Source organism: Haemorhous mexicanus, chromosome 1 (assembly GCF_027477595.1).
Source record: "Haemorhous mexicanus isolate bHaeMex1 chromosome 1, bHaeMex1.pri, whole genome shotgun sequence".
NCBI lineage: Eukaryota > Metazoa > Chordata > Aves > Passeriformes > Fringillidae > Haemorhous > Haemorhous mexicanus.
In genome coordinates, this window is record NC_082341.1 from 15,979,506 (window position 1) to 15,998,453 (window position 18,948).

Sequence of the window (18,948 nt, forward strand, 5' to 3'; positions counted from 1 at the left end):
GAAAAAGGAAAGTCAACTGAATGTACTGTTTGAGGAGTTTTTATCATGACAGCACCCACACTGAATTCTTCTGTTTCTGTACAAGAGGTAAACCAACATGTAAAAAACTCACATTTTCAACAGTAAGAATTTCAAGCCCAACATCTACCTATTCTAATTCAATTATTTACTAACTTTCTGTAATTTACCCTTTTCTGAAGCTGAGTAAGTACAGTATTTGCTCACAATCAAGTGCCATGAAACAGCTCAATAAGGCATCATTATTACAGAGAATTTATTCATTTAACCCATATAAAATTAAAAAAATACCTATCTAAGAACACAGAAATCTAGTGAATTATTTAATATGGAACCATCCATGGATTCTAACCTAAGATTTACAAGACTGCCCTGTGTGATTGTCTTCACTATTATACCCAGCTGTATGCTCTCAAACTAATGTTATATGTAAGAAATATTTGAACTCTCTGCCAACATCTGCAGCAGTTGTCAGAATGGGAAGTTCCTTCAATTTCTATAAGAGTCACCTCTTCAATTAATGAAGATGTGCAGTAAAGCAGCGAAAGAATACCCAGTATGAAATCTGATCACACACCAAATGGGCATCAAGAACATGCCAAAATTGAGTAATAATAAGAGGGGGTTTAAGTGTATTTTAAATATAGAAATGGAAATAGAGTGGTTATACTAAAGGGAAGAACACCTGACATGGATGTTCTACACTGTAATGTGTACAAGTGCATCAAACTGCAGTCAGAAAATCGAGGCTTAACTGAAGCAGGTAACGACTGCACTCAGTACAAGAATCATGCTTGAACTGAACTAGTACACCTTAACTTTGTCCTTTACTGTGTTGAACAGGAAAATGCTTGCTGAAAATAACCTGTTCCTCTGTAGTTTACAGTCAGCATTAATGACCCAGGTTATGTAAAAATTGCACAAAGTGTCAAGAAAAATGTACAAAAAATTTCTTCACATGCACAATTACCTTACAGTATTTATCAGTGTATGCTATTGTTTGAATATTTTGTGTGGCCAGCTGTTCTTAAGTCTGTGTAGAAGTTAAAAAACTCTTTAATAAACAAAAATGGAAGAGTCAAAAACAAACAGAGAGCACAAGACTAGTGTCAGACCAGAGTCTGCTTGATCTTCTTTTTAAAACTATTTAACTAGGCCAACTTGCAAGTATGGACAGGGCAACAAGCCATCTTTCAAAAAAAGAATTCCATTACATATTACATACACAATATTTCAAATGAAAACAACATGATTACCAAAAATTATTTTCTCCCTCCCAGAGCCCTCAAAATAGAATTTTCTTACACAGTATCACTCTGAAAAATCAATTACACCAAAGTAACACACTATCATTAATGACACACATTTTCACAATCTTCTTGAGCTCTTCACCCCTAATAATGAGGTAAATCTAACTAAAAGACAGAGGTCTGAGAGGTCATAAACAATGCAATGGAGTCCTGATCTTCGCTTGACTGTAACTAGATCTACCAGGTATTATCAGATAACAGAAACACATACTATCAGATTTAGAATTGAAGATCCAGTATTTCTCAAGACACAGATCAAAACAGATTGGTTCTTACAAAAATGTAGAAAACTCTTGCTTTCTGTAAGAATTGTGCTTGTGATGATTGAAAGGTTTGACACTGGCATTCCAAACAATAACAGCAGCTCATAAAACATAATGGTCCAAAATGACTTTCAAATTGTGTAACTACATGACAACTCAAATAAGTGGCAAAGATCCAAAACAACAAGAGAGAAAAAAAGAATTAAAATATGTTCTACAAAATACATCTTTCAAATTATCATTTGAAATGTTAATTTGCAAAATAAGGCTGTAAATAGTAAATATCACAGTGTCAATTTGAAGTTGTATAAGACACAGCAAATTGGGTTTGGGGGAAAGTAAACACATCAAAACAGTAATCAGGTTCTAAAAGCACACACAATCAAAAAGGAAAAATAATCTTTAAATTCTAGAACTAACATACTTTGAACAAGCAATGTAATGCAATGCAACATTTTGAATACTAGAGGGAATTTCATTAGACATACCTTTTCTCTCTGTTTTCTGTGCAGGGATGGAAGATGCGGATGTAGACAGTTTTGATAAAGTAGATGCTCCATTAGCATCAAAGGATTTCTTTGGCTGGTGATCAGATTGTAGAGAAAACGGACTAGGAGGAACAGTGCTTGGGGTAGCAGTTGGATGAACCACTGTTTTGATGGGATGCTGTACTGGAGTAGAACTACTGTGAGTCTCTGCTCTTGGCAGTCTGTAGTCTCTGTCATTGTGCCTGCTCGTTTGAGATAAAATATTCTGTGGGAGCATACTGCTGGTGTCACTGGAATGCTTGTCTTCCACTTTTTTTCAGGATTCCCCAAGTAACATTGCAATTAAAAAAAAAAAAAAAAGATTAAATTAGAAACAAATCTAAGATTCCAGTAACTGATTAATACAGCTGCACACCAACAACTAGAGCTGATTGAACTTCTTATGATTAAAAAAAGCTTCAAGTAGATCAACATCAAAAAAAGCAAAATTAATTCTACTCACTGACAAAATGCATTTTCTCTGACCTTTGCTTGATTTAGAGCTCCAGTTAAGCAATGTATTTTGATGAAAGGCTGCTTTATAACAAGCGTTACAGTCAAGTTAACTTTTGAAGTCTCCTAAAAAGATCTAAATCAAAATCTATTATTTCCATCTTGTATTTAGTGTGAAGAGATAATTTATGCAATTTTTCTTTTGTTCATCAAAATCCCTGAACATCAAGTATCATTTAATAGTTTCACATTCTAGCCTTCAAAGAATTCCTCTCCATGTCACTTGAGTACTACTACAACAAGCTTACTTACAGTTAATTCAAGGCATTTATATGTATCTTAAATGAATGACTCATCTGCAGTGGCCACATGACCATAGACTAAAATATGCTACTCAGCAAACATACCAAGTAAACAGCGTAATTCTTTTACAGATTCTTACATTTTCACCTGTCACAAAACAAATACTCACTGCATTATGCATGACTGCTATCTTTTTGCAGCATCCAGTATATTTTAGCATATACAGGAAGTTTCAGCGTACAGAGAAAAATACCCCTTTATACATCACCTTGTCAAATCCCAAGAGCGTGGGTGAAGAATACTACTTTGGCTTCTGCTTTTTAACTACCCTGAAAACTACACTACAAATTTATCCAAACTACATCAGGATACAGACAGGATGTCACTGCACAACTATTTTCCAGAAGAAAACTGACAAAGATTAAAGCTAGGTATCAGGACAAAAACCTCCACGTTACAGAAATTTATAGTCCAGGGAAGATTTTGCTTAGAGTATTGGTGACATTGGTGAGGTAAAAATATGCTCTCAATAACATAAACAAGCCTCTGAAAACCCTGATATCAAAATCCATTGAATTATTATTTTTAGATGTGAAATCTTTATTTTTAAGGTCAGAATACGACATTAGCAGGTCTCAATGATCACAACAGTCCAACTAAACTACAGATTATGCAAGTTGTTTAAGTAACTACCCATGAAGATAATTAAACTCGGCCATAAAAGCCACAAAAAGGAGGAGAACCATGAAAAGCATTAAGCAAATGTTGCACTAGTAAAGTTATTTAAAGAAACCATATTTGGGAGAGTTAACTGTGCTACCCACTTTGGCTTTTATATATGAAAAGGCGAGAAAAAGAGCTAAGGAAAAGGATTTTTTACAGTTTTTGAAGTTTGGAAAAGAAAACAGTAATGCGAACAAGGCAAGAATATATTGCTGTAAAAAAACCACATACTTCCACTGGCAAACCCACTGGCAGCTGTCGCCTGCATCACCTCTCTTCTGTAATCCCTATCCTTTGGAAAACTGTTAACTGACATTTTGCTTGCTTCTTTTTGTCTCTGCTCTCTGAAGAAAAGAAAACAAAAGTTAGGTAAAAACGTACATTATCTAATAATAGAACAGCTTCTATAAGTTACATGAGATGAATTAAACTGTTAAGAGCTTGCTGCTGCAGGTGGGGTTAGCAAACTCCAGCCACTCCTTCCTTACATCCGTGCTTGTTGAAGCCCACAATATACCAGTTCAGCTCACTAATCTTGTCCAAAAAAAAAAACCACCCAAAAAACCTGCCCTGAAACAAAACATTAAAAACAACACTCACCCAGAAAATGAAAACAAAAATCCAACAAAAACAAACAAATAAACTCCAGAACAAAACAAAAACCAAACCGACCAACCAACAAAACCCCCACAACAAATCATCTCCACATAAACAAACCATACTTCCCTCTCAGGCTCTGGATTGTCAAGGGATAAAAGAGGTGCCAGAGGTCATGGTAAGGGTAGGAACACAGCAGACTTAGAGCACAATCTTTTACAGCAGTAATCTATTAGATAAGCTCAAGTGCTCCGAAATGTGTTTAAGAATATTTGTTCTTTAAACAATTAAAACTAGTACAAACATATACCTTTCCAGCCACTCTTTTGGTTTTTCCCACTGTGAAACTTCTGTTCGGCAGTTGTAGTAGTATTTTTTGCCTGAAGAGCTGATGTGTTCAGACCAATCATCCGCAGAATCATAAGCCTTGAAAATACAAATAGTATTGGACAAAAGACTACTTGAGAGTTTTGGTAAACAAATTTAATAGCTTTCACCGTTTTTAAAACTACATGGCACCTTCTATGCACCCATATCACTGCTTTCCATCACCTCTAAATGATAGCTTGAACACATGACCAGTATCCTCCTGCTGCATTCTGCAGTAGTTTCCTCTGATTTAATCCCATCAAACCCCTTAACAAAATCTAGTAGTAAATTTAGTGGGATACAGTAAGGTCAATACTGATAACATTAGTTTCCTTCACTTTACAACATCCTCAGAATTATTATCTTTCCAAAATTTTTCCACCGATCACAAATTTACCAATTTTGGTTTTGAGCAATTTTTTAAAAACACCACTCGAACTACTAAAACTTTGATACTGAAGTGACTAAAATTCACAATATGTAATGCACTTCAAATAAGTAAAATCACACTGTCTACTCTAGAGTTATCACAAAGCTCATGGAAAATATTTGTTTCTATTCATTTAAATAATCTAATATTTTAAAATGAATGACAGGTAACTCAAAGTCCTAATGATTACCAATTAGAATAGTCTTAAAACATATAACAACTGAAGGCTGGGTTTACAGAGTGTTTAAAAAATAAAGACCAACGTTGGAAAACTCAAGCACAATGTATATGCTGCTTGTCTTAGACAAAATTATGAAAATATGGTGTGTATGAACAGGACAACACTTTGATAAAAATCAATCACAAATACTCACTGCATCAGAAGTTTTGCTTGGATTATTGCTGGGATTAGAAGAATGGGAATTTGAACTATGAAGAGCACTGTGGTTGTGTGAATTTTCTTGTGGAGAGTAACTGGTCCCTGAAAGAAAAGAGAATGAAATCATACATGGTGAATAGTCTAAGTAATCAACCATCTGCATTCTAAGGAGGTGAAAGGGCAAATAAGAGAGAAAGGAAGAAGGAAAGTTGTCCAAAACCTGGATCACAGCCAGGTGAACCATAGTTCAGATGCAGAAGTATTTCAAGAGACCACATGCACATTTCTTTTTCACATAGCGTTAAACTCACTTTGATTTTATAATTAGAGTAATGCAGTATGTCCCTTCACTGGTCTAACTCTCAAACTTTATTCCATTACTAGCAAACAAACAGCCTTTATAATTTTGATGCTTTTAAGAGTCCTAACATGCCAATTCAGAAATTAACAGACATTTTCTCCTCAACATTAGATCAGAAAATTTAAATTGGCTTATCAACAGCCTACATGGTTAGATGTATAAAATCAGGTTTTAAGTTAACTGAAGCAATACTGTTTTCTTAAAACTGTTGTTTTCTTTTGAGACTATTTGTTATTAGTTCAAGGCAACTATTTCTGTTTATGCATACTGAGCAGACTAAATTTTCCTGCACCTCAGTCTCTGCAATAAAGGTACTGACATCTAGAACACCAAAAGCAGCACTTCCCAAATGGCCACCAGCTTCTGGCCTCCCTACCAAGTACTCTTCAAGGCAATTTGGCTTTCTTCAACGTGAAAACACTTGAACAGCTGAAATGAGAAAGGAGATAATTCTCATAATCTTTTAGATCTGTATTTGCGCCTAAGCTCAAGTCACCTGAACAGTTCCATCTACAATTAAACAAGAACACCCATTCCACGCTGCAACCTTCTTTTAAATTTCCTGTTCTTAAGGCCTCCCATTTTTCTAAAATTTACAGGCAAGTAAAAACTCTTACATTATTCTTGATGGGATTTTTTTAAAGTTCCAAATGTACACATAAATCACACCAAACTAAGTCATTTTATTACACATTTCAGGGAAAAACCAAGATATTGCAAATATAACACTCTCCCAGCTTTTACTTTCCCTTTCCCAACTGAGAAATTTCTCAATACCCAGGGCTACTACATGAAGTACCACTAGCTTCATAAGTTGTATAGCAATCTAGTATTCATAGTAAATAAGAAGTCAAGTGATTTGAAAATGGCAAAGACTTTATCTTACGGGCAATTACAGTAAAGAACAGTAAAGGACTGATAGGTAGGAGTGAATGGAGTCATAAAAAAATAGTTGTTTCAAAGTCTTCCAAGAGCTACAGACACAGAACACAACCAAATGACACAGTATGGTGCAAAATGAGAGCCATTATAATGCAAATTCTGTCTTCTGAGCCTTCTAACTATACAAGCAGCGACAAAATTGCTATTTCAAACTTCTTTCTCCTCACCTTTAACCCTGCAGGTTAGAAAGACAGTCTTTCACAAAAGCAAAAAGGGGTATACCACCACCGAACTGTTTAGAACCCTACAAGGTGAAAAGTCAATTTGCACAAACGTGAGTTACTGCAACCTGAACCAGCACTACCTCAAAACCTTTCCCTACACTATGTTGTCTTAAACTGTATGTTATTCTCTGTAAAGATATAAGGGGAAAAAAGTAAGGACAACACAGTAAGTCTCATACTCAAATACAGCTTTTCAAAAGCTAGACCCTTATCCTACACCAAAAGTATCTTGCATGCTCAGAGCCAGGCAGAATGACTTAGCATGGGGGCAAGTCAGGCTTGTCACAGCAATACTTACAACCATGACACACTTGTGATGCACATGCCTAACAACAACAACTAAACGCCATGTATAGATGCATTTGATTCCCCTCCAAGATATAAGTAGTATATCATAATTACAAGGCTGTAGTCCTCAATTACACAACAGTCTCAATTTTTTTTAGACACTGATCATGTAGTGAAATAGCTGTTTAATATTTTTGTATTAGCCACTGTTTTAGTATTTATTTACTATATCCTTCTACAGAGGTAAAAATAATTAGAATTTCTTAATGTATTTTTGTAGGTTGTTCAACACATATTTTAATTAATTTCTGCTAAGAGGTAAAATCATGTCCCTTTTTCAAAGAAAAAAATGAAATGAAAATTTACCAAATGGCTTTGTTTGAACAATCCCTTCAAAACATCAGAAAGCACCAATGCATTTAATTTACTGTAATCCCACACCACAGTTGCAGTATCACTACATTTTGTTCAGCATGCTCAAGACGTACACGGGGATTTTTAAATGCTGTAGTGGCCAGGTGTATTTACACCTAAATCCAACATGATTCCCAAACATGAGAAAGAGCCAACAACACACCTATTATATCAATAAAATATTGTGAAGCCAATTCTATCCAGCCCATAAACAAAACCCTCAAATTCACTATGCAAGACTTTTGAAGCCCAGATGGTGTATCAGCTCAGCAGCATGCCCCCATTTCACACCAGTACCGAGTCACCAAGAGCTCTGCAGGAGTATCAGAGCAGCTGCAGCAAGTCACACCCACCTCCAGCTGGCCCCGATAGGCCAACACTACGAGGCACCAGTTTCTTCAAAAGGGGCCCTTGGGCCTCTCTGAGCTGCAGTCCTCCCAGACTGTCTATCTACATGCTCCATCCATCAGGAATCCTGTCCTACCTGAGCTGGCCTCAGCTGCATAAAAACTCATCATGGCTGCTCCAGCAATGCCGACTGCCTCACGCCACCAGGACAAATGAAGTGGGCCTTAACAGGGCCACAAATGCATGCTGATGGTGCAGGGTAATTACAGGTGCGGGTTCACCACCCAGACCTCCATTCTGTTTTACACATAATGCCACTTTATGTTTGGATCTGTACCCAAACTTCAGGAATGAGCATCCAAATCACTGCTGAACTGCTGTTTGCTGCTGGAAAGCTTACAAGACCAAAGCAGATGATACTCTGGGGAACAAGAATTTTAGGCACTTCAAACAAGTTAAGGGCTTAAACACTGTATGTACACATGACAACCATATTACCAAATTACCTTTTTATACTGAGGCAGCAAGGTTTTAGTATGTGGTTAAATCCATGCACAGCTGTCACCTAGGAATCTGACAATCCAGGAAAGAAAGCAGGGCCAGGTCAAGTTGTCTGGGAAAGTTGCTGAGGATGTTTAAAAGGGCAGAAAGCAACCCACAAGCAAAGGTCTACCTCTAAAAACAGGGGGATTTCCCTCACTCAAATGATAATTTGCAAAGCCTAACCCCAAGCCATTTTAAGGTGGCTGTGACTTGCAACCAGCTCTGCATCTGCCAACTGCATGCCTGGCAAAGCAGGTCATGAGAACAGGATCCCCAAGACTAGTCCATAGCCCAGAAACAGGACTGAGAAGGGGTAGAGAGCATACTACAGTCCCTTGAGACAGCTCCTCATGGCAACTTCTCACCCTTTCCTCTTACAGTTAGACTTTCCTTACTAGCTACACTTTCCTCAGGAAATAGGAACAAAGACTTGGTTTTGCACTCCTTAGTAGCATATTTTCAAATTTAGCAATTGCTGATATATATCTTTGATGCACCATAAGGAAATTCCTATTTTGTTATAAATACTCCAATTCAGTTTCAGAACTCCCCATGGAAATGTTTACTGCACCATCACAGTGAGTTTCCCCAGCTTAATCATTCTTTTGAAAGCAGCTGAAGCTGGAAAGAGCTACTCCTAACGGAAGATGGCCAACAAGGGCATCAGCCCTACAGTTACATAAAACTGTAGTGGTGCAACTGTGTGAGCAAGTCTTCCCTAGTGATTAATTAACAAGTCATAGGGCAGGTCAGAGTCAAGGTTAAAATATCACAGCTATCTCCTAGCCTTTCCAACAAAAATCACAACTTCCTTAGCAATGCATGAAAATCACCAGAAAGCACAAAGAGCAAGGGTCAGGGAACCAATTCAAAATTGACTTAATGCCTACTACAGATTTGAGATTCTGTTACACTAGGACTCATTTTAATATTTTTGTAAGTTGTTTCCGTATCCCAACTTCTGAATCCAAGACACTTTGAACTGCAACAAGGGCTCAAAGCTGTCCCAGACTTGAAAAACAGATTTAACATAGGCTGAAATAAGAATACTCCAATTTCCAATACAGTCAAGTTTCTCTAGCAATTATCACAGTTAATTAGCATCTCCATTAACACCACTTCAATTCCGAAAGCATAAAAAGTTTGAATTTTGAGTTAATTAGAGATCAGATTGCTCTAATAAAGCAGCACCGGGTTTCCCTCCCTTCTCCCCTGCCATCTTCAAGACCAAACCAAAACTCCTTCCTTTCCAAAACCTGTACACCTACACTGGCAATTACAACATCCACCTGAAACCACCTAAAATAAATTTTCTTGCCATTTGATTAGAATAACCTAATACATGACTGTGTATTACCCACCATCCTCTGGCATCCAAGTATCTTAGCCTAATTTACTCTTTATTGGTTCATAACATCGTACAGTATCAGAATCATAAAATCTTCTACTGAAATGCACAAGTTGGAACAGAGAGACATTAGAGTTGCAGTATACATACTGTTGTACCACATGACAGTTAACTTTACACAGTTCACTGCTGATAGAGCATTTATGTTTTCTTTTTAGGCACAAAAATACCTTGTTAATATCCTAACTTTCATTTTGTCCATACTAAAAAGTGTCAGTGTAGATATAAAATAAAGGAAGGTTACAAGTGCTCACCAGCTGGAACTCAAAGATGGTCTGCTCCTTCAGTCCCTCTAGAGGGAACTGGGATTCAGGAAGGGCTTTAGAAGAGTCACCGTTTCTGTGCCCACATTCTAGGCATGTGGAAAGAAACACTGGGCAGCCGAAAAGCAAGGAAGGTCATTACCTTTGTGACAACTCCATCCATACTATCTATGACTCCATGTTTCACCTCTCAGCTAACATGCAATCAAATTCATTAAACTATAGATAATATCAGAATCTGAACTTCCTCAAAAGAACAAATACTACCAAGTGACAGATACCAATTAGTTGTTAACAGAGAAAACAGCTAGGTAAGTTTATGGTGGTGATATTGTACGGGGATAACTAATTAAGAAGACTTCTAACAGCAAAAATGATAGAAATTTATCTAGGATAAATCTAAATTAAAATGTCTAAAGTGTATTTCAACTGACTTTGTTACTTCAGTGCAAATCTTTGCGCAGAACACTTTCTAAAGTACTGCATATGGGAGGAAATAAAGCAACACAATACAAACACAATACCCAACATGCCAGCAGTAACAGAACAGCCTATCATGGTCATTTTGATTTACCAAATGTAAAAGTAGTAAGACAAAACAATTTTTCTTCACTGCATTTTTATGTGGCCTAGTGTATTGAAATAAACATGGCTGCCTTCCACATGCAACCAAAAGCATAAAAACCTTGCAATTTTCCTAGCAGAGCAATGGCCTCAGAGAATACACCAACTGTGCAGTAACATTTTCCAGAAATTCATAACCTACTAAGTTGAATGCGCAATGCTTTGCCAAAGAAAGAAAATCTAGCCTGATCACGGTACTGTCCAACTACATACTCATTATGCCCCCCCCAAATAAATGTTTTATACCAGTCCAGAAGTAGTTCTATTGAGCAAAAAAACTTACAAAGCCTTATTTAATTCCCTACCCTTCACTCCTGCCACACTGCCAATCCAGCAGAGCAAATTCTGTACTGTTTTGCAATATCCGACCCACAGGGTAAGCATTCCAATGTAAAGAAGTTCCCTTCTTCTCCAAGTTACCATTCACACAGAATTTTACAGACATCAGGCAAAATCATTGCTATAAACAGACCAGGAGCCATACATACATGGAGTGGCACAAATGACCAAATGCGTATAAAAGTGATACTGTAAACATATAGTTTTATTGATAATAGAATTTTTCTTCTAAAATGGTAGTAAGAAAGTGACACCTTGAAAAGGAAAAGTGAGGAGCAGTAAACTAATGAAAGTCAAGGAGTTGTTTTACTAATGCAACACTCAGCAAATGCACAGGCATTACTGATTATTAAAATGAAAAAGATAAAGTTAAATCTTACATATTGCATAATATACAGTAAATTTTATTTTGCTATTTGCTGCTTACTTTTCTATTTTTAATTAGTTATACTTAATTTAGTTCAGAAATTCAAGCTTAATTTTAGGGCAAGCAGACCAAACTGCTCTAGAAAGAACACCAAGTTATTCCTGCCCACCAAAAGTAAAGCAAAAGTTAATAAAATGCCTTAAACTAAATTCAAACCTTCAGTTTTCAAATAACAATTCAGGGATTTACTACTCTAGCAGCTAACTGTTTTCCTAGGGTTGTACTTCAGCCTAAATGAGTAACACAGCTTGGGTTCTCTTCACTGATAGAGCAGATAAACTTTCTGTCCAACCATCCTATCATTTGCTCCTTTCCTTGTTACAGCTACAGCTTAATAATTAAATAATTTTGGGGTTGTCTTCCTTCTCCCCTCAGTCCACCTCCCACTCTTCAACTTAGGACACAACTTTGAAAATTATCAGGTTCAGTAACAAGGCCCACTGAATGCAGTGAGTTTCTGTATGATCCAGTACTCAAATGCCACAAATCACAGAGCTGAAAAAAGCCTAAGGGATGAAAATGGATTTTCAGCACACTCCAGACATAATTCTTTCTTCTTCAAAGAAAAATCAGTACATGTCAGTTTCCTTCATATCTCAACTACTGAAATAACAATAAAAAAAAATGGACAAATAATTTTATCATCACCCATAAAGATGTTTACTCTTTACTTTGAAGTGGGGTAAACAGCATCATTTGAAAGAATTTGCCCGTTTCTCAAAAATTAACAGCTTCTAAGCATTTCTGGTAAGACTCAAATGTTACTAAAATAGATTAAACAAATTATAATGTACAAAGTGGATTTACATGGAATTAAAAACTATGGGTAGACAAGCTCTTCAGACTAATGTTTGTGATTTCCTCCCTGTAGGGAACTTTAGGTTCAGGTCACCTAATAGAATGAAAAAGGCTAGCAGCATCCTCAGCACTGCTGAAGACCTACCAACACACTCACTTCATTTGAGATCAATCGACTTGAAAAAAGCAGCTTAAGCAGCTTCACCCATGGAAAATATGAGTGAGTACCATGAATTTCAGCAACAGTCATATTCCTAACTCTGGCTCATGACACCAGAAGATTTCAGTATGTTTAATAAAAAGCCAAAATCCTTGCTCAATATCACTAATGACAGTTTCAAGTTTGAACTGCAACACTAATTAACATGACCGTATGTGGACATGAAGTGGGACATTGGAAAAGAGGCAGGCTGAGAATAAAGCCAAACTCTGCCTACACTCTGGACTGTGGCTCCCAAAACATTTACATCTCTAATATGGTGTCAGAGACTGTCCAAGAGAGATTCTTCCAACCTCAACTAACAGCTTCATATTGAGACTTCTTAATTATTATGACATAATCTCACATTATGAGATGTGTTAAACTGACAGCTAGGATCCTTACCACAAACAAATAACCATGTTATCTGAACTCCATATGGATCAGCTGAGCAAATGGACAATAGACTGAACTTCCCCCTTCAAAGAGCTCCCCATCAACACCACGAAACCCAAATGAGCCTCCCATGAACACACTGTAATACAGCATTAAGAGTCAAGCTCAGTGACGGAAGTCTAAGAGCACCACAACACACTCTCCTGCCTCCAGCAACATTTCCACAAAACTCATCAACTAAGATTAAGCAGAAGACTGATACTCTATTTCTGATTCACTTTAATTGTCAGCAGATAATTCCAAATTTAGAAGTTTTTTCTTCTCAAAAGCCAAGAAAAACCAGACAAGACATTTTTAAAAAAATACATTAGTCATCTGGGACAACAGGCACATACTCAAATGCTTCATAAAAATTAGGCTCAAGGGATACTGAAGCGAATAACAATTCCTTTAACATTGCAGGAGGGGGAGGGGGCAAGAATCATAAATTTTACTTTTCATTCAAGGAGCTTCCCAAAGAACATAAAACATTGGAAGAACCGCTGATATTTATCAACACACACCTCAGATGGAAGTTACTCAAACGCAGACACTACATAAAAACTGTGCATTTCAGTATTTTTAGATTATAAACAGCAGAGTAGGACTGTGAAAGACTGACACACCATAACCCAGCCATCACGAACTGTAGTTTGATTAAAATCAGGGGTCAGGCAAAATAATTTCTGCTTATAAAGGGAAAAAAAAAAAAGTTGTTCAAACACAGCTCTGAGACAATTTCCCCTTTTTCTATGTCTCCCCAGCACCAAATTAGCACACCCTTTCAGAAGCTCCAAACAATTAACTAAGATACGACAACTTAATCTCCCTAACAAAATCCCCTGAGCAAAATTAAGGTTAACTAAGAACAAGGCTAGGTTGTTTAGCAACTGCCAAATTTCTTTTGATGTTTTGAGGATAGCTTCTTGAGGACAAAAAAGTTCAAACAGAAGACCCTGTGAAAGCCATATTACTTACACATGAACTTGCACTGAATGTTTCCACTACTAGGCTTAGAATAAGGAAGGTGAAGCCAGAAGTTTTTATTTACATAGGTAGTGCCACACAATAACAAATACTTGTGAACTTCATTCCATCTTAAGTTTCCTTCATCTCAACTGAGCATACACTATGGACAGTCAGCAATTCAGCAAGTACATGTTGTTGTAGAAGTACTAAAAAAAGGGAGTCTCTGTTACAAAACATTACTGCAATCCTGCAAAAAGGTTAGTCGCACATAGCACACTTATATATCCTTAATCAGAAAGCTGTGGCAGAAACAATGTCTAACCACATTAAAATAAAGCAAGAAAAAAAAAGATACCATACATCGACCTTCTTAAACGTGTCTTAAAAATAGTAACTGTAAGTCAGATTATCTCAAATTCTTAAGATACATCAAACACAATAGAAGAACCAACGTCCACTTCAATACCAGATCATTCCTTGAGTGCTAATAATATTTGCTATTTGAAGAGAACTTTCTTTTAAAACTATAGCAATGTCCATGCGTCAATAAAACAGAGAAAGCCTTATTTCACCTAAAATTTAGATATTGACTGATCTTCTTATAAAGAATTCTGGAACATTTCTGTTTTCAGAAAGATTATTCGTTTTTTCCTGAACATGTTATTTCTTCACCACAAATGAGAAACCTAACTTGAAAATATTTAAAAGTATTGAAATACTTTTAAAAGTATTTTAATACTTGAAAGTATTAAAAGCAGCAATTGGTCACTACACTTTTATATAAATTGAGAAATTATTAGGTTTAGAAAAAATACATTTGCTCTTCTGGCCATACTATGCCAAGTGTATTTATTAGAGTACAGATATGCAATATGCATAATTTTAATTGCACGCTTATTTAATTTTCAACTGGGAATTGTTTTTTAAGATCCTAGTAATACTAAAAAAAAAAATTAAAAAAGCAAGTCAAATTACTTTATTACTTTCTGTCACGTCAAAATTCTTCACTAATAAAGGAATGCTGGCCCACAGCTCTGGGAGGAAGCAAAGATGACAAGCAAGGATTGACCTAAGAATTAATATATATAGCGGTGTGGTTTAAAAAAAAAAAGAGATTCACAGCTTTATTTCAGGCTGGCCCAGCTCAGCTTAACAAAGCTTAGCTCAGCTTAACAAAGGTATTGTGCAACAGGGCTTTCAAGCATCTAGAGCACAATAGGTGACAAGACAATTCATCCCTCTTCCCATTAAGTAATTCTTAAATACATACATCAAATTCAACTGGTCTTTCCTGGAGCTACCTTACTATAAAAAAGTAAGCCCCTTCACAAAAGCTGTAGTTTCGTTTACAAACTCCAAATCTATTTTACACTTGTTTGATTGTCTAAGTGTCTAATTTTATTTCTCTAGTTAAGTAAACACTCTCACAAGGACTATACAAAAACTGCAATCATTATTATTGACAATATCTAGCCAGTATGAGGTGAACTTTATACTACTTGAATTTTAAGAGGATCATATTATTTCTTGCATTAAAGTAAGGAGAAATAGCATTCTTTCAAATGAACTGTTTTTAAAATGAAGTCTGTGTTAATCTGTCAGCAGCAGGTGTCTGAATGAGGAATCTACTCAAACAACTAAACTAGATGAGATCTAAACTCCTCCCTATGTTATTCAAGGGGCACAGCTGGCATGAACACACCACCATCCAGAATGTGAAATAAACACAGCAGAAAAAAAATTAGGTAGAGCACATTACCTAACTTGTATTGTGGCATTTATGCACAAATGTGAATTATTTATTACATAGCTTAATAAAAAAAGTTTCTCCACATTTGGGAATGAATAGGTATGCCTGAAATGTAAAAATGAGATGAGCAGGACAGAACGTAATTTCCTTTCCCTGTTTTTGCTACTGATAGACATTGAAAATTGATAACTCTGCTGCTGAAAAAAAACCTCAGTAACAAACCTACAAAAACACTGAGAAAGACTGTCGCTTTGGAAAACATAAAAAAGCACAATATTTAAGAAATCTGGAAAACCATCACAGAGGAACTAATCTGTGTACCTGGGATGGAACTATAAATCTGCTTTGTAAAGTATTTTCAGAAAGCCTGACATTAGTAAATATATATAGCAGGTCACAGAAATTATATTGACAGGTATCAGAAAAGTAATGATAAGTTTAGGCCAAAAAGACCTTTTGAAGATTTCTGCTGCCCCTCAAAGACGAGGAATTTAGCTCATTTAGCATTAGCACACTGTTTGTATTTCTGGCTGCCTTTTCCTTGTCATGAAGCACTTGAAAGCTGTTTTACATCTTTTTTTGAGTGCTGACAAAAGGAGGGTATTATCATTTTTTTATCATACCTCTGCTGTAGAAACAAAACAAGTTGTGTTTTAACATTGCAATGGAAACTTTGACAGACTGTTCCTTTGCAACTCTCCTTTGTAACAGTCACATTAAGGAACAGATGATTATTCCAAAGTACTACAGGGCCTGATCATAGGTATCTAGTGAGATAGGCCTTATTTTTCATTAATTGCAAACACAATATAACATTGCTGCATGCATGGAAAGCTAAGTCAAGGCCATAAAAGCTTAACAGACACCTCTTAAAGGACTAGGTAAAAAGAGTCAGTCATCTGCTCAAAAATTTATCTCCCTTTCCAGGGACCCGAAGGACATACCAAGGGGGACCCTCATCACTGTCTACAAGTACCTGAACAGAGGGTGTCAGAGGATGGATCCCAGCTCTTCTCAACAGTGTCAAACAACAGGTCAAGAAGCAATGGGTACAAACTGTGGTGAAGGAAGTTCCACCTGAATATGAAGAACTTCTTTGCTGTGCGAGTGACCAAGCACTAGAGAAGGTTGCCCAGGGCAGTTGTGGAGTGTCCCTCACAGGAGAGATTCAAGAACCACCTGGACATAATCCTGTGTTCTAGGATGACCCTGCTTGAGCAGGGAGTTTGTACCCCTGTGGTCCCTTCCAATCTGACCCACTCTGTCATTATTCTTGAACATCATTCCATCAGTCACTTCCAGTTAGCAGGCAAGTACAATTTGGGCCTTAGAACACGCATCTCACTTCACAAGCTTGAAAGTAGGAAGAAAAAGGGAAACAATTCTTACTGAAGAGCTACATAGGGAATGATCTCTCTGTACAGCAAGAGGCTTTTCCCTGAAAATGCCCATGAAATTGCATAAAGGCCTGACTTTGTAAACAAATGCAGTTACCACTGCAAGTTGCGCACCATTAAATTACTATTATTCACAGGGAAGTTATTACAGCATCACCTCCCCTCTCAGCCAAAACAGAGGCAGAGCACTCTCTTCCAAGTTCTGCACAGCTTCAGTGATACTTGGCTTACTGGACACTTGACATTGAATAGGTAGAAATGGCCAGGAAAACAAATTTTAACTGTCAACAAATAGTGTTTCTCTTAGAAAGCAGCCAAGTCCCAAAACATGGTTAAGGAATAATTCTAATCAGGGGCCATTGGGGAATGCAGAGCAAAATGCTACATAATTTATAAACTGGTATCTTGACTACGGCCTAGTAGCAGGCACCTCATCAGAAACAGTAAGTTTTCATTACTTCTCTCCATCTTCAGAAAAGCACCCCAAAAGGACAAGTTTAGTAAACTGTATATTCCATTTCTGTAAAGTCAGAGGCAAGAAGCATATGTTAAAGCATGATGCTAAGCAAAAATCATTCCCTTCTGATTGGTTCACATACCAAAACCAACCAAATTCACCAAATCTTGTATATCCTCAGTTATCCTCTCTTTTCCAAAACATAAAATCTGCTTATGTACAAAAGCTTACCAGGTCTACAAGGCAGACTGACTTGAACATAATACATTAATGATCCAATGAATTCTTAAAACTAAGAGATATATTTGCTTAAACAGAACAACTATAAATGGAAACCTTCAGAGGAGCTATTTACATATCTGAATTCTACACTCTCACATATAAAAGAATGTAAAAACAGTAAGTGAAAAACAGTAAGTGAAAATTCCCAAAGTCCCAATAGCAAAAGAGGTTGGGAAGCAGCTGCATCAACAGGTAACAAACAAATAGGTCTGCTTATTAACATTTGATGTAGCCCTCCATTTCAGATCAAGTCTCACACTAATACATCTTTACTCTAGCAACCTACATCAGATACTTGAACTTCATTAAGAGAAACAGAGGATTCCATCCACCCACATGAATAAAGACTTAGCATTTAATACCTCCATATTAATATCACAATTCTTACCTAACATCAATAATATAAAATTAGGGGGTTTTATCTTCCATTCTGTGCTAGTTAAAAGCAAGCTTTGCAGGTACTTTTCAAAAGCAATTTTCAATATTAACATTCTTTTGCTGGGATTCTACGAGCACATATTTTTCAGTTTCTTTTCTACTAGAGATCCTCGCGACAGAGTAACACATCAGTTGTTTTATACAACCGATCCCACAAAAATTCACCTCAGAAATATTGTCAAATAAATGGAAAACTACTTTCTATCTAAAAGCTCTAAATTTAAAAGCAAACTTAAAATTAAAATCCTGTCTGAAGGCAGTAGAACTAATAAAACTTAAAAGAAAGCTTTTATAAATATCAGAAAACAGAAACTTACTCTTCCTTTTTTTTTTTTTTTAATCCAAAGATAAACTTCTAAAAGGTGAATGATCCTGGAAGCAATTTTATTTTTCTTAAAAAACAAACCACCAAACTCATACCTCCTTTAAAGCCATCCAAACAGCCAACATTCAAGGAACAGTGAAGTGAATCACTAAATCTACACTTGGCTGTTAGGGGATACTCAAAGCATGCTCCATGGAGAGCTCACTCTCCTTTGTGATCAGACTTTTCACATCCCAGCTTTGACAATACAGTTACAGTGAGGAAATGGTTTTCATAGTAATGAATAATTACTTTAACATTAACAGCCGTTAATAGTAACTACACAGATGGAATCTACTCCAGCTT

General features: G+C 36.5%; 1 protein-coding gene across 5 annotated transcripts in view; it reads right to left on the reverse strand.

Moving 5' to 3' along the window:
• Positions 1–18,948, reverse strand: part of WAC (WW domain containing adaptor with coiled-coil) — a 57,122-nt gene that overhangs the window by 31,922 nt on the left and 6,252 nt on the right. For all 5 annotated transcript variants that reach the window (XM_059841088.1, XM_059841081.1, XM_059841064.1 and 2 more), the window contains exons 4-7: positions 5,368–5,474; positions 4,505–4,620; positions 3,829–3,941; positions 2,080–2,388 (exon numbers count right to left, since the gene is read on the reverse strand). In XM_059841088.1, coding sequence (XP_059697071.1) covers positions 2,080–2,388; positions 3,829–3,941; positions 4,505–4,620; positions 5,368–5,474 — 645 coding nt within the window. The remainder of the gene's footprint in view (positions 1–2,079; positions 2,389–3,828; positions 3,942–4,504; positions 4,621–5,367; positions 5,475–18,948) is intronic.